The 17,259-nt window shown below is 44.1% G+C and overlaps 1 protein-coding gene across 2 annotated transcripts in view; it reads right to left on the reverse strand.

Moving 5' to 3' along the window:
* Nucleotides 1-16,189, reverse strand: part of UNC5C (unc-5 netrin receptor C) — a 243,244-nt gene extending 227,055 nt beyond the window's left edge. For both annotated transcript variants that reach the window (XM_015625754.3, XM_015625753.2), the window contains exon 1: nucleotides 15,936-16,189. In XM_015625754.3, coding sequence (XP_015481240.1) covers nucleotides 15,936-16,059 — 124 coding nt within the window. In that variant the 5' untranslated portion in view covers nucleotides 16,060-16,189. The remainder of the gene's footprint in view (nucleotides 1-15,935) is intronic.
* Between the last annotated feature and the right edge of the window lie 1,070 nt (nucleotides 16,190-17,259).

Genomic DNA, 17,259 nt, shown 5'->3' on the forward strand with positions numbered 1-17,259 from the left:
TCAAATAAAAAGCTTCAAATAATTTGCAGTCATAAACCAGGATTTTAACCAATAATTGCCCTTCTAGATGTCTATCTTTTCTTTAGGCTCTCCTAAGTGGGACAAGATCTTGTAAAGATACAAACAGTTTCCTCCTCATTTTAGTGGTAAATAATCTCTCTTTGTTAACATTGGGACTGCTCTCTGATGTGCTTTGCAGCATCTGCTCCCTTTTCTCCCCAGCTCTTTTAAAAGCGTTCTTAGAGTCATGGAAATTTTTTCTGTCCAAACAGACCAGATAGAAATCTCTCCTCCAGGAAAGAGTCTCACAGAAACCCTGACTGCTAACAGCCCTCAGCTGGAGCAGAACCCAGACACTGAACTCAGGGAAGCTGTGCTGGTTTACACAAAATGAGGCGTTCTGCTGCAAGCATATTTTGTGAAGGCCAGCTCTTCTACTTAGTTGACCATTCTGAGCATAATCAAAAGTTTCAAAACCTACAGCCTGTAGGCTGAAATTTATTGGGAACAGATGGGGCTAAGCGGCACACACAATTTACCTGTGTACCTAAATAACATTTTATATATTTATAAGCATAAAGAAACCAGCTGGTCTCCATTTCCTCACTAATGAAAACACCCTTGGCCTTCCTGAACTCCAGACCTACACTGCCACAACTACTTGGTCTTCACACACACAAGTCATAGCTGTTGGCCCGAGTCATGAAAACCTGGTGTTGCACAAATTTTCATTAATAATTTTGGCTCTATCCTGGTTTCAGGTGGGATAGAATTGATTTTCTTCCTAGTAGCAGGTATGGCACTTTGTTTTGGATTTAGGATGAGACTAATGGTGGCAGCACACTGATGTTTCAGGTGTTGCTTAGCAGTGCTTATCCTGAGTCAAGGACTTTTCATCTTCTCATCCCACCCTGCCAGCAAGGAGCCGGGGGGTGCATAAGAAGTTGGGAGGGGACGCAGCCAGGCCAGCTGACCCCAAAAGTTTTATTCCATACCATGCCTGTTATGATCAGCTACAACTGAGGGGCAAAACCAGATAGGGGCTTCTGCATAGGAACTGGCTGGGCATCACTGAACAGGTGAACAACTGGACTGTGCATCACTTGTTCTGTATATTCAGTTATTGCTGTTATTCATATTACTGTCATTTTCTCTTCATTTTCTGTCCTATTAAACCATTTTTATCTCCATCCATGAATTTTACTTTGTTTTTTCCCCCCCAATTCTCTTCCCCCATCCCACGGTGTGGGGATGGAGTGGGCCAGTGGCCATGTGGTGTTTGCTACCTGGTGTGTTAAACCACAACAGGCTCCTACAGGAAGGCTCAGGCTGTCAATTAAATTATGGCAGCAGCTGAAATCCAAAGGTCACATCATCTAATATGAAACAACACAGCATTTGATAAACAGCACAAGTGAGAAGAGCTAACTTTTGAAGTTCGGACTATTGCCAAGTAAAGTGCAGGACTCTTGCAGGTAAGCGCATCTTCCCAAATGATATTTCATGGGCAGGAAGACACTTCCTTAGCAAGATACTTGCATGAAGCCTTAAGCTAGGTTTGTGGGAAGGAAACATGTAGGCTTACATAAGCAATTTCAGTCCAGAAATTCCTTGTGGTTAGTTAATTATATATACTAATAGCTTCCCAATGACAGTGTCTGGAGGCAGCCTGCACATACACACAACAAAGCAATTTAATATTGTTTGCACACTACAGTGTTCTCAAGCAATGACTCACGCTTCAGTGCAAGGTCTCATACTACAGAAAGTTAAGAATTGGGACTTCAGCTTTCCAAAATTAAAGTACTGCATTCAGGAACCCCTGTGACGTTTCTAGAGAGAGTAACTTGCTAAATACTTTGCAGCAACACCTTTGCAAATCATATCCAGGGATCCCTAGGAGCCTGTAGGATGATGCTAGGGACACCTAATACTGATTACAAGTATCACCACGTAGTTCTACACAGATCAAAATATGTCAATGTATCTTAAAATATTGACCTAAAAGCAATGCCAAGGAGCTCCCTTTACACAAACAGGCTCTGTGTATCCCCTCAAGGATGCAGGGAAAAAAAATGAGAACTGCTGCGGCATATCCCAATGTTATTTCCTACCTCTAACAATTGTTAGTTGTGGTTTTTATTTTGGGGAGTATGATCCTAAGCTGGAGAGGTCCACAGCTCAGGGGGGCAGCATTCCTGAGGAGCCTGGCACAGTTTTGGAGAGTAATGATTTTTTCAGAGCGTGCAACAGCCAAAACATTTGAAAATTTATGTCAGATTTAGCAGGGGAATCCAACTGCAGAACAAGGGTAGAAAAATTCCCAAAGTGGATATTTTTCAAATTTGCCTTTCTGAATAGTACTTTAGTTACCTTATTTCTTATGTTATTTTAGAGATTAAAGAAAATTTCCAAGTAACAAAGTTTGCAAAATGCTGTCTTTTGCACAACTTCTTGTTAAGGTGTTTCTGTGCAGGGTAAAATGGTTTGAGGGGTAATCATAAGCTTTCTTCTGAACCTTCAAGACACATTTCTGAATTGGACAAAACGCGCAGACAGTTTGAGCTCTCAAAGATGGTTTAGTAGCCTCATGCAACCCCAAATATTTTGCAATAGATAGATAACTGGTCACATTTTCTTCCTTCTATTCAAATACAGGTTCAAAGCCTTCCCAGAAAGAGGGGGCCCACTACATAACACAGTATCATAAGTCCCCAGCAACCCAGTACAAGCCTGGCTCCTGGTCACCTTTGGCTTCCCAGCCTTTTGGCCAGCTGAATTAACAGCATAACCAGCTGCCTCTTTGTGCCTTAGGCACATCTTTCAGCCTTGGTATACAATACACAGACATCCAGACAGATAAAAATAGCAAAACTTTGAGAAAGACAAAGAGTATTGGCACTGCAATGCCTTTTCCAATGAACAATATTCATGGTTGTACTGAAGCAATTGTCCCGTGCCAATGTGACTGGCGTCATTTTGTTAGCTCCAGCATAATTTAATTACATAATTTTCCCAGCTCATGAATGTGTATATATTTACTTTTTTATAATAAAACACAGTAATGACTTTTTTAAAATAATTTTCAGGCAAAGTAGTGCAAGAGACTAAGAAGGAACATATGGTAAAAGTCATTTTTGACCTATGTTTTATCCTCAAAACCCAAAAGTGGATTCAGTATTAAAATCAAAGCACTCTAAGTATATTATGAAATATTTACAGCTGTTATTACTGCCTGATTTATGTGTGCCAGAGACCAGATTATTCAGGCTGGTTTCACAAGCAATATGTCAGTAAACAGGATTTTGTTTGGTAATTATATTAAACATGTCCATATAAGCTTTGAATTAATTATAAACTGTATTTTACTGTACTTGATAAAAGCACTAAGCAGCAAGAACTAACGATGGCAGAAAGGTCTCCTCTCATTTTCAATAAAGCTTTCCATGTGAAAATCTGTCAACATGAAAAAGTTGCTGCTTGTAATTAAAACCAGGCTTTAGTTCAGTACTATGTTTACATGTTATGTTCCAGAAGGGGGAAAAATGCAATTAAATTACTCTCCTCAAACCCCGTGTCTCGCAAACACACAATCTGCTTTGGGCACGCCACTGATGTCAGCCCCTACAGCAAGGAAGACACAAACTACCAGGCTTGGCCTCATGACACGTTTGGGAGTTTTGCACAAGTGGCACAGTGTGGTGAGAGCTCAAGGGAGCCCTCCAGGTACATTCAGAGGATGTTTGCAGTGGGTTTGTCAGCCCACATCAGGCATTTTAGCCGTGCTCCTGTCGGTATGGCACCAGGCTCCGCTAATGGACAGATAATGACACAGCAGAGGCAGAGGAGGTTACAGCAGTGCTTCACCAGACTTGGGAGGTGTCAGCAAGCGACTAATTACCCCTCTGCTCCAGCTCTCACATTAACTCACTAGGCCACCCCTTGCCTCTCTCCACAACAGCTTTACAGCACAAGGTCTATTTTCGAGGCAGACTTCAAAGCGACTTCTCTCAATCAGACCCACTGCCAAACCAGGTGCTAAACTGTGCTTCTGTGGGTGCCAAGACCGCAGTACTGGGACCTCAGCCTGCTGGTTGCCTCTGGAGATGAACGCTAAGTTCCTCACCTGTAACACATCCCAATACCAAACACACACTGTTCTTTCACCACACTTTTTCAACCCTTTTTTTGATACATAGAGATGGGTGAATGCTATTTGCTGTGCCACTGGTTATCTGGAATTTCAGACCATAGGATACAAACACTATCTTGACACATTTAAAGGTTTTCACACTGCTGTAATGAGACATATTTCCTAAATAGCCAGGAAACAACCTTCTTCCATGGCAACCCAGTGCTCTACATGAGAAACCATCTTACAGACTTCAGTATAAACTTTTCTCAAACAAGGTCATATTATATTTAATGATAAAAAACCAAACAGATAAGCAGCTCTGTGCTTATCCTGCATTACAGAAGCCTGTACACTGGATTTGTTAATCTAGCTTTAATTCAGAAACCTGACACTCCCTGCTTTTCTTGTATCCATTTTTGTTTCTCATTAATGCAACCAGATGGTGACTTCAGTTTGATTACAATTCTGCCTACTTTAATGCGAACTCTTCATCTTACTAGTATCAGATGACATTTGCTTTTCTTAATGTACATAGTTTTAGGAAAAGTACAGTGCTATTGCTGTGTTACATGAAAAATTCCAATATACATTTAGCTGACATAGCATCAGCTGGTGTTTAAACTTGGCTTAGCTAATGGACTTTTAATGTCAGTGGGGTTGTGTGCAGTTACTGGCTATTAGCAGGAATGGGCCCTTTCTGTAAAAATCACTTTTCCTCAAGTGTGTTGTTTGAACATTCCTTACCCTGATTTAGTGACTGTCACCAAATACAAAACAAATGCAAGGACGTTGGAATCTACTGTTATCTTTAAAACCAACTTAACCTCAGCCTGGCCTTCACACAAATGAAGTATGTTCTGCATTGGTACTAGTGAATACAAAACTTTAAAGACAAAAGACCAAATTTTCCCTGCCTTCCTGCAGTCAGTAAATCCCAGGCAATCCAGTGCAAATAATCAGACAAAGTAAATTTGATCACAATACTGTAATCTATTGATTTCCTGAAACAAAAAAAGGCAATGAAACCAAGTACTGGCAAAATGATCTGATCAGTAAAACAAAGCACATTTATAATCCACACAAAGTCACTTTGCCACTTAAATTAATTTTCTTTGCAAATATTTCTCAGAAAAGCAAATTTAAAACTTTATTCTAGAGACAACAAAATGATAGAAATGTTTATAAAGTAAGTAATTAAATTAGGCATTTTAATTTTTTTTAAGATTTGGAAGGTTTTATCTAATAGCCATGTTTACTACAATGAATTAATATATAACTTTTTTTTTTTGGGGGGGGGTGTGGAGGGAAAATAAAGATTCATACAGAATTATTTCAGGACAAGCAAAATACAAAAGTCAGCAGCTGAGCAGTTTTGCCTTTTCCAGTGCTTGTGAAAGGCATATGGCACTTCTCATTCTACTGCCTGCACCAGGATAACAACTGCTTTTGTTACCAGTTACCAGGCTGCACTTCTAACTTAAAATTTTGAAGCCCATGCTTTTAGTAGCAGAGCTCTTTAGTTCAAAAATGATTGTTAAGGCAGGAAATTGCCACACATTTGTGTGTGTAATAGATCTTTACGTGGGTATCTGCCTACAGTTGGTGACATTTGGCTGTCAGTGTTCTTATCTAAAATATCGTAACAAAAAGCCAAGCAATAAAACCATCTACCTGAAAGAACTTTGCAAACTTGTTTTCAACTGAGGCACCGTGTTAATCTCTCTATAGGAAAGAGTCACATTGCTACATAGAAGGGAAATGGAAAGTCTCAAAGTTATTCAAATTATTTTGCTTAAAAAACCCCCAAAACAAATGCAAAAAAGAAACAACCTTGCAAAAGAACTTGCCACCAAGTAAAATGAGATCAAAGTTTGTTGATCCTAGAGTCTCACTCTACTGTGTTAATGTATTTTTAACACAGAAGCAGATCAGCATCTGGCATATGCTGGCCCTGAAATTAATGGAGCTACATTTGGTGGTGGTCATAAACTGCCCTTGTACCACATAAGTTTATCCTTGGTATAAACATTAGGCATTTAAAAAAATAACAAAACAAAAGAAAACTTATAGTGAAACTGGCAGGTCCCAGTCCTGAACTTTCTAGCTACAAACTTTCTAGTTTGTGAAGTAAGAAATTAGGAACTTCCTGTTTGCTCCAGTACAGCTATTTTGCATGACAAAGAGAAGGAAAACCCACACGCCTATTCTTGCCAGCAGAAATCTGCTTCATAAGAAGACTGCTGCATTTTGTTTGAGCAAGAAACCAAAAAAGTTACCCTCACTTTCAAAAACTGGTGAGGAAGCAGAAAGGAAGTCCCTCAAGCTAGGTTTGAAGTGTCTGCATGAAAAGAGTTTTTAATAGGGACAATGATTTGTCAAAAAATAGTGCAGCTTTGGGGCCAAAAACCTTTGAGCAAGGAATACAAGTGTTTAACGGGACAATTCAGCAAGATTTTCTGTGAATAGCATTGTAGAAGAGCAGAGTCTTCCCCATTTAATTACAGATTCATTCCTTAACCAGACAGAGTTCTAGTTTCCACAATGAACCCTGATTTTCAGAATAAGTGGCCAAGTTTAACAGAGGAAACTTTATCTCTTCCTAGTTGAAAGCACCAGAGAGTTTTATCCAGTTAACAGAGGTTCATGCAGCAGAGATTTCTCTATAGTCTCATCTGAGTGATGATGTGAAATTTCAGACTGGGCACCTCACTGTTTGCCCCAGCTATTCACTGTCAGGCACAGCCACTCATCTTTTGTATCTGTAGAGCTGCAGAGCAAGCAGGCAGACACACAAAATTGTGGGAAAAGGGAAAGGTGAGAGGAATACATCTGCGCTGACTCCATGAGCAGCTGGCAAAACTTAGAGATTTCATTCTCTAATGAAAGAGAAAATTCATTCAGAATAAGGCAGCGTGCACATCTGTACTTGGAATTACTCCTGCTAAGTGCCCACACTTCAGTCAGCGTAAGTAAATCCAGTGCCCATTAGAATAGAATTAGTCTCGCTTGCTATTCTGTCCCACTTCTTACTCCTTGATTCCAGTATGACTGAACTGCAATTAACCTCATTCAGTGAGACTGTACTTTATTTTCACTGACTATGTAAACTTTCCAGTATAAACACATATGTTGGGAGTGGATAAGACAAGCGATGTATTTCAACAATAGATACATCATATCATAAAAGTGCAGCAACTCATATTCCAGCCATTATTTTAGCAAACTGATGGCTGGAATATAGCTCTCCAAGAAGCTCTGAATTACTTATAATCCTGTGGTGATCCCTTTTCACTGTCTCATGTGAAATGCACTGAAATCAAGCAAAGAAACACCTGGGGAACATCAGTTCAAACAAGTTTCCAAAACAGTTGCAATAAAGTCAACCTCTTTGACAGATCATTCAAGGCTTACTTGCACATTTCCTTCTATCTAACTGGTGAAATTCAAGATTTCTCAAACAAAAAAAATGCATCCAGCACTCAGGGGACCACAAAAAACGCAAGCTTTCCTTTTTCTCACAGGATACACCACTAATCCACCGAGATTAACATTTCAACCTCTCACTCAATATAAGACTATGAAATAAAGCTACTTTACTTCTTGAAAATAACCAAAAAGGGATTGGCAGGAGCTACCTAACAAGAAAATGCTCAGCTGTTGCCAGGCCAGTGAAATCTATCTGAGCTCCTTAGCATAATTGTTGAAAATGTTCCTGCAACAAGAGAAAAAAGATACTGATTTAATTGCCTAGGCAACCTCATAGCTTTTATGACTCATAAGGCAACAGGGTCCTCTGGAGCGCAAGTCATTCATTCAAGACGAATGAAGTACAGTTGAATAACATAGCACTGAATTGCAGATTAAACCCAAACCAAACAAAACAGCCCAGGACAGTGACCCTTATTCCATTTACAGCAGAGCTGCAGTCATGTGCTGGAACTGCTCTTCCTCCTTCCAAATTGGAGATAACACTGTGGATTGCATTGGGCAAAGCAAATCCTTCCAAGCTCCCTGCCATCAGAAATTCAGAGTTTCTAGGAAGCATCCCTGTTCCTGAGCAACAGCATATACTTCTGCCTGTTCCTTTGCTCTGGTTCTGGCCAGCACACGGCCACTTTTTGCAGTAGCCAGGAGGGGGCATGGCTAGGACCCGGAGATTATACTACACCAGCTCTCTTCATTTTCCAGGGATGAGGTGAAGGGCTCTCTTCCAAGTCTGGGTAGTGTGGCAGAGGGAGCGGTCAGGCATTGCTGTGGTCAGGGAGTTTCCATGTGAATCATTCCCCTCTTTCTCGCACCTTCTGTCGTCACTATTGTTGCTGTACATTTTCTTACCTAACTGCTGTTCCCAGGAAATCGTTCTTAGCTTAACCCATGATCTTTACATTGTGTGCCTCCAATTCACCATCCCACCTCAGGGGAGGGGAGGAGGGAGAGAGAGCAGCATGTGGTTTGGAGGGTCTGAGTGGGAGAGACCATTCCTAACACATTGCATCCTTTTATACATATTTCTAGATTAGCAGATATAAAGAAACCATCAGTGAGACCCAAGAAATTCAACATTGAGAAGGTACCTGAGAGCCAACGTGGCATTCCCTCTGTAGCATTTCCTCCTCTTTGGGGATTCCTTCTGCAGCATCCCCTCTTTCTTCAGAGAAGAATGGACTGGAGTGCCAGTCTTGGCTACTCAGAAAACTTGAGCTCATGTTTTAAGCATTTGCTCTGCAGGCTTAGGCAATTCCCCCTAGACCTCTCCACCAAACAGTGATAAATACAGCAAACTTCCAAATCCAGCAAAATAGAGACTGGGTAACTGAGGCAATGTTACAAACAAGAACTTCCCGTTGTCTCCAGCAATGCAAACATGTAGCAAAGCTCTGCTAAAGACACAGCTGCAGATATTCCCCACAGGAGGTATCACCAACTCAGACAAGCACGCACAGCTTTTAGGGTGTCTCTCCTGTCCTGCCCGTGTGAGACTCACAACAAAGGTAAGTGAGAATCTGAGGAGGGGCTGAAGCACTGCAGCATCACACACTGACAGGGGACATGTCCCTGTCTTGATGAACTCTTTGGCTGCTGTGCAAGCTAGAGCAGCACTGCTCATATTCAGGGAGCAGCAAAGGTACTCACCTAAATTCAGCATTGCCTGACACTCCCTGCTGGAAATAAGGGCATGTCTGGCATCACCGAGAATCTGGGTCTCCATCTCAATCTGCATCTCAGTAAAACCAGTGTGATTTAAAACAAAAACAAACAAAACCAAACCATAACAACAACAAAAAGCCAAAACAAAACAAAACAAAAAAACCAAACAAAACCCCAAACATCAAGTTCTAGGAAGCACTGTAAATATATGCTATAACTGGTGCTAACCACGACAGTAAATTAAGTCTAACAGTGAGGTTTTTCCACTAGTGGAAATAAATGGAAAAGCATAAATGGAAATGAAAACCATTGTTGTCAGAAGACTTCACAACTTTTTAACTTCTTCATTTTCACTGAACACCTAAAACATTTTCATAGAGCATAAATACAAATAGTTTGGACAGTATGGCAAATTTTCAGTGCTTTATTGACTTTTTCTCTAAAATAATTGAATCATTTCTGGTTTCGATTAAGATTAATTTCTTTTTTTCCAACCTCCCTTGAGCAAATAAACAAAAAAGAATCTTTTTTTCCTCTTTTGTTTCCCCCTAGATTTTCCATGTTGATAAAAAGGGTATTTCTAAGTGAGACTGTTTTCGCATGAAGCTCTTTCTCCCCAGCCCAAACTTTTAGATAATGTGCCAGGCTATAAAGGGACTCCCCAAATCCTGGTGTTTGATGACTTGGGAGGAAATCCCATATTTCCTGCTTAACGTCCATGTGATTTGGGATGGAGTCATAAAAACAAACAGGAAGTTGTTCTAGTGATGACTACCCAGGGAGAAAGCTATGTACAAGCATCTCTGAGGTTACTGAAAGCTGGGAAAACCTCTGGCAGCTCCTGCCCCGCTGCTGCCACTCACTGCACCTTACTTGTGCGTGGTGTTTGTACAAGCAGAGCCAGTTTTGAGGAAAACAACTGGAACACAGCTGCAGTTTGGGGCTTTCCTTTAGCTCCTCCAGCTAGTGTGCACAGAGTTTTACGCTACACCCTCACACCAGAAAGATAAATCTAAGTACAATAACCACGATGGATCTTCTGCAAAATATTTAACCAAACCTATCACGAACCCAACAACAATACTAAATAAATCATCTCTCCACCACAGCAGTGCAGGTGGGGGCTGGAGTACCTACAGATGACCCCATTAAATTAAACACAGGGGAATAAAGTATGCTCAAAATCAAGGGGAATTTTGTTGCTCCTATTTATTCTGTGTAAAGTTCTTTATAACCATTTCCCTTTTTAGCATAATTTCAAATGCTTTCTTGCCAATGATGCAAATTAAGTGTTTCTTTGAATACAGTTTGCCTCCCAGAAGACTTAATAACATTTCCTTCAGACTGCCTCTTGGATAATATTATGATGGAAAGATCCAGGGGTGCCTGCTCCTGAGCCTGGCCTCTACTGAGCACACAAAATAAATCACTTAAACCCCCACCATTCCTTCAGTCCTTGGAAGCAGCCGGCACAGAGCTGTGCCTCTGCACAACATTATCCTGACGCTGTGCTGATGGAGGTTGTGGCCAACTGGAAAACCACAGCTCGTCTCTTACTCCTTTCCTTTGATTCTTGTAGTGGAGAAGCTGTTGTGTACCTCCGAGCCGAATGAGCAGCAGAGCCGGCTGATGCAAATGACAGACGCTGTAATTACTGCTTCACTGGCACCGGTGCCAAGATCGCTGCCTGCTAGACTTGAATACCTCCACTGGGTGGCTAACAAGATGTGCACTTCACAAACCAGCACAGCCCTCTCCCCACCCTAAAGGGAGGAAAGACAATGCCATTTTTTTCCTAAAGGGACATATGTGAAATATATTGCACAGGCAGAGCATCCACGATTGTACTTTTATTTCAAAGATAGCCTCCAGTAACATGTTTTCAATGACAAACCAGCAGTCTGAGATTCACATTGAGTCCAATCCTCTTTGGCTAAATCACAAACTGTTCACTGGTCCAAGTGATGCAAATTTACCCAGGAACTCCCCTTTGCACCAGCAATTCAAACTTGTTTTTCTGATGAGCTGCAAAAGTAATTTTCTTGCCTTTTTGTAGAAAAAGTATCCAGAACAGATTCCTAGAAAGCCTAATGATGTTAAATCCAGAAAGAACCAGAAATCAAGAAATACAGCCATACACTATAAAACAGGTTACTAAAAACAAGATTGTTTTGCTGGTAGCATGACATAAATGTAGCTTTGCTTTTCGAAGTATAACTCTCCTTTGTATTCTAGTTATGCACAAAATTCAAAAGTCATATACTGTACAGAAATAGTTGTTGTCCTTCTCAGCCTGGGCTTCTCTTACTTTCCATAGGAACTGATTTGCTTTGTATCCTATTCAACTGAACTGGGTAGACTGTGCCTCAAAACACCTCTCTTCTATTTGCATAAAAATCAAGATATTTACCTGGAAATGTCTAATAAATATAACCCACATTTTCTCCTTTCCTACTGCACAGACCAGCTATGGAACTGATTTGTCTGGCCTTGGCACAGAGTTGTATTCCTGTTTTCAGATGTACTGTATTTGGAAAATTAAATTAGGAAAATCTTTTTAATTTGGTTAAGGCTGTTTCCTGTTTCTGAATTTGGATGTCACACACACAAAGCTAGTCCCAAAATATAGTGAATAACTGGGGTTTAAGACCATTACCAAAGAAAAATAAAGTTGTGTGGTGAATGATCCATGTAAAGTGATTAAGTGCAAACATGCACAACAACTGTGGAAATGTTTAGATGCACTCTGGCATTCTTACTGTACAGAGGAATAAATGACACTGACAGTAATGCTGAAGAGCCATCAGGAGGAGCCTGTATGTGATCTATATATTTTTTCCATAACTCCTGCAACCAGCTGCCAGAGCCTGGAGCCAGAGGAAGAAGAGCTCAGATTCTGACTCCCATGTTCCCAGGGAGGACTCTCTTCTATGCACTGATTCATCCACTTAATTTTAATCCTGCTTAAACTGCACCTCTGTCAGCAAAGGATACACAGTGGCTGCTTTGCTTTCAGAAAAGAGTACTGCAGTACTAAAATGCTACTCAGAAACAGTACAGGCTACCACATCCAGCTCAAACTTGCCAGCATTGCTGAAATCTACCACAGTGCATCACTTTAAAACAGATTAATGTTCCAAAGGGCCTTATCCATTCACAACAAAATACTACTTGGCTCTTGCTTTATTAATACAAATACTACACCCACATGATCAAGTACAAGAGGTCCACTGATGCATCAAGATAATTAAGTCCTTTCCCCGCCTTTTTTTCAACAAGATGTGTTTAGGTATTTAATTAGGAAATGCATCCCCAAAAGGTTAGTACATTCACATGTTATATTTCACTTTTTCCGCACTAAGCATTTTCAAACTGCTGCTGTTGCTAATACAGACTATGCTGGGGCAAGACAAATATCTGCACATATGGCTCTTTTACAGTTTTCTTTTTAAATTATCACTTCAATTTAATTAGGTTTGAGGGGTTAAGCATGAAAAATGCACTCCTTCATTGTAAAGAAACAAATGAAACACAACCTCATTAATACGTAGTCCATTTAGCTTTTCAACCATCTTTTACACCATCGTTATTAACCCCAAAAGCTGTCTGAATCATGCTTGTCACTACAGATAGATAGCCTGACCCTCCCTTTTGTCCCACCTGCACAACAAGAAGGTGGGAACCACAGGATAGGTGGACAACAGTTTGGGAGACGGGAAACATTGGGGCTGGAGGGGAGCACAGCAGCTGAAACCCAATCTCTGCTGTCTGAAGAGCCAAAGGAAAAGTTCTTCTTAGGGAGATGGCACAGAAATGCCCAGCAGGGGCATAGTTTGGAGCATTTAAATTCTAATTCTGATGTAGCTTATCATAGAGGTGTAGTAAATGCAGTGAATGCCAGACCACAGTTGATTCTGGCTTGATTATCGCTCTGGCCCCATTCACACCGCGTTGAGAATTAAGGGCTGTCTCTGCCATTGCAGCCATTTCCTGTTCTCTCCTGATAACAGCGGAAAAATACTTAGACAGCTTCAGATAAGAAGATAAGAAATACTCATAAAACAAAAAGTGTATTTAGGTCTGCTGAGAAGCTCGCAGGAGGATGCCGAGATGCAGTGATAATGAATCTGCCAGGGAGTGAGGGGGGGTTGGTCCACCAACCCCTCAGTTAATAAATTCATCTTCTACCAGGCACTGGGAAAAGAGGGTATGAAAGCACAAGTCCCAGCAATGCTCATGGCTTCCTCAGCCTGCTTCAAAAGCTAAAGATAGTTGGGGAATTGAGATGAAACATGTATGGTTTTGAAGTGTATATATAGAATAGAGGGAAAACTTTGCCCGGTGCTATATGACGAGGAAACTTCCTGAAGAGGGCATAGTTAAACTGTTGATTCATTGCCTCACTGAAGCACTGTGTACACATACACACACACATGAAGATCCCCACTGCACACAACAATCAGAAAATCCCTCAGCTCTGGGAAAAATGCCAAAACCACGTCTGCACCCAAATTCTCTGCCTCGTCCTAGCAATAAAAATAAAAGTATACACAGAAAATAAATAAATAAATAAATAAATAAATAAATAAAGTCCAAAACAAAGAGCTATATCCCAGGCAGATTCCCTGGATTTTTCACTCTGTTGTGGAAGTTTATCACACATCACACATTAGGAAGTGTTGGAGAGTTCTCCATCTCTTTCTGGGTAGGTGAGCACAGCTGTGTTCTGTGGCAGGTCCCACATGTGCGCTGCCCTTTGCAGTGTAGGAACAGGGGCCCTGGCTCCTCTGCCCTCGTGGCGTTTCTGTCACACAGCGTTGTGTCACAGAGGGTAAGTGTGGAAAGGAGAAACCATCTGGGAGTGTGAGGTATGAGCCCTGTGGCACCGAGATGAGCTCTCTGGAACAGCAGAACACAGGGGGTCCTCTCTGCCCTGCCTGGGCCATCTGTCATGTGAAACTCCCGTGTCCTGCCAGCAGAGCAGGCAGGCTCCTTTCCACTCCAGGTTCAACTGTCTGAGGGGACCTTTCCTCTCCAGCATCCCCTCTCATGGTCTGTCTGTATCGACACAGACTGATACATACCCCCTGACACGTAGGTCTACATGCCTATGGTACTATTAAAACCTCTAAATACAAAATATCAAACCTAGCTTATCTTGAACATGAAACCAGTGAAAGGAAATGGTATGGAAGACACAGATGAAATGTGCCAGGATGCATTTTTTTACTCTCGTTCTCTGCTACCTCCTTTTCATGGCCAGATTTCTGATCTTCCTGTGAGACAAATGAGCAAGGGAACATGACTCTGAGGGGATGGAGTAAGTATCATCAGGAAATGGATTAGCACTCTTACATGTACAGACATGGTGTTCAGTGCTCCCAGCCCACCAGCAGCAAACCTACAGCTCTGTGCCTGGGAGAACACACAGAAAGCCTGCCAGGGACACCGGGAATCAGAACAACCAGCACTGCTCTCCTGACAAAAAGACCACAGAGGAGCACACATTGTAATGGCTGGGTGAGAGCACAGGGTCAGATCTGTGTAGTTTTCACAACTGCCTCTCCACGGACGTGATGTGGGGAAAATCAAGCATTTTTATACTTGCATTATGCTAGCAACTTCAAATCAAAAGTCTGGTGTATGTTACTACTTCTTGGTTACATACATGTGGAAAATAAACAAACAAAGAATCTTCTAAAATTCCTTTTCTCTTGTTAATCATACAACTGGGATTTCCCACTGCTTTAACCAACCCGCACATCTTTGGTATATGCAGCTCTGCCCACATGCAGCAGCAACCTCTCTCTTTCTCTCTCCTGTGTTCCACAAAAGAGACACATTTCCGCATTAGGTCTAACTCCTGGAAAGAAGAGAGGCACCGAGAAAGTTTGTCCAGCATCAGGTCGCAGGAGAAAAAAGCCTCCTGCTGTAGCTGTCAACCGGGTGGGTGCCACACTGAACCAGGGCTCTTTGTGATGCTTTCAAACACCCCTAAACACGCACTGAGAAGCAATACATTGCCACTTAGAAAGGGGAATTTATACAAGGGCTACACAGGGGAGGCAGATCGAGATGCACTCCAGAATTCCCGACACGGGAGAGGAAACAAAATCTCAAAACATAAACACAGAAAGGCGGTGACTCCCGTCGGGTGTATCATGTTTTAGGCAGGAAGAAGGAGGGCGTGGGGGGCCTTGGGGGGTTCAAGACTGACCGTGGATTGCAGAGGTCCAGGGTACGGCTTTGCTGCTGCGGAGGGACAGCCGCCCGCACCTGCCTTTCGCACGCACCTTGCCAGCTCTCCGGGGCGCACCGGAGCCGCTCTCCAGCCCCGGAGGGGTGCCGGCGGGGCTCCTTCAGCCCGAACTTCCCCTCCGCTCTCCGTGCCCCATTTGAGGAAGGAGTGCAGGCAAACGCCTGTCCCGGCCAGGCTCAGCACCTACAGACCCGACCCGGCCGGGGCGACCGGACCCCCCGGACCCCGGCGGGGGTCGTGCATGCGGGGGATTGCACTGTTTGCACACACAAACGCAGTAAAAAAGATAATCACGGCATAAACTCTCGTTTCTAACCCGTACACGGAGGATGCTCCAGCCCCTCTCCATCCATCCATGCATCCATCCGTGCATCCATCCATCCATCGCCTTACCTTGCGCCGCGGAGCCGGGGCGGCTGGCCCCCAGGACGGCCAGGGCGGGGAGCACCACCGTCTGCAGCAGGTATCCCAGTCCCAGCCCGCAGCGGGCCGCTGTCCCCTCCAGCCCCTTCCCCATGGCCGGGGCAGCGGGGGAGCCTCACGGAGCTTTCCTGTGCCGCCTCTGCCGGCCCCGTCCCACCGCCGGGAGCGGAGCGGCGCCGAGCCCCCGCCGGGCGCTCAGGCTGCGCGGAGGGCGGCGGGGCGAGGGGCTGCGCTCGGAGCGGGCGGGCAGAGGCGCTGCATGGCCCCGCGGAGGGGCGCGGAGCCGGCGGAGCGCTGCTTTCTTCCCGCGGGCGGCTCGGCGCGGCTGCCTCCACCCCGGGGGTGGGCGGGGGCCGGGGCCGGGGCTGTGGAGAGGGGGCTGCGCCGGCCGCCTGCGATAGAATGCGAGCCGGAGCGAGGAGCAGACCCAGAGGGAAGGGGGCGGGGGAGGCTGGGAGCCACCCGCAGCAGAACCGGCCCCCTTTCGCCTCCTCCGCCCGCGCCCCCTGCGCGCACACCCGCGGGCACAGGCGCACGCAGATGTCGGTGCGCACACGTGCGCGCCCGCTCACACTCCGGCACACGCTCACTCACACTCCAACACACGCTCACACTCCGGCACACGCTCACACTCCAGCACACGCTCACACCCCCGCCCCGGCCCACCTGAGCATCGCAGCAGGCGTAGGAGCCAGGGCTGCGCTGGCCGGACCCAGCTACACCCTTGGGCTTGGCACCCCCACGCGCACCTCCGGGACTCTGGGCGATCAGGACCATCTTTAGGGAGCCGTCAGGTGCAGGATCGGGGAGCCCCATGCCGGACGGGGGGTACTAGTCTGCTCCCACAAGCAGCAGGGCAGGGGCAGAGATCGCACCAGGAGAGCTGTTGGACAAACAACCACCCCTGGGGAGCATCTCCCCGTTTGCCCTCCAGGGCCTCTCTCTTAAGGCTGGGGTCACTCCCTTCCACCCTTACCATTCATTAATCTTGCACCCCGAAAAACTGCCCCTGGCCTCTGACTTTCCCACGTGCCCGCCAAGTCTCACTGAGAAGGACAGCAGTGCCCACACCTCAGGTTCACTGCTCAGCCAGGGCTTGGTCGGGCTTTACTGCTACTTTCCATGGATTTTTCCTTTCTTTTATTTTTTTGTTTGGTTGGTTTTTTGTTTATTTTTTCACCTTTGGTTAGTTTGCTGGGTTTGGTTTTGGTTTTGAACGACTTTATGTTTGCTTTTTGGTTCTCTTTTCTAAGTTGTCCTTCCCTTTTGCAGAGCCAAGGCGGGCTGTCATGAG

The sequence above is a fragment of the Parus major genome, chromosome 4, assembly GCF_001522545.3.
Source record: "Parus major isolate Abel chromosome 4, Parus_major1.1, whole genome shotgun sequence".
In the NCBI taxonomy this organism is placed as follows: domain Eukaryota; kingdom Metazoa; phylum Chordata; class Aves; order Passeriformes; family Paridae; genus Parus; species Parus major.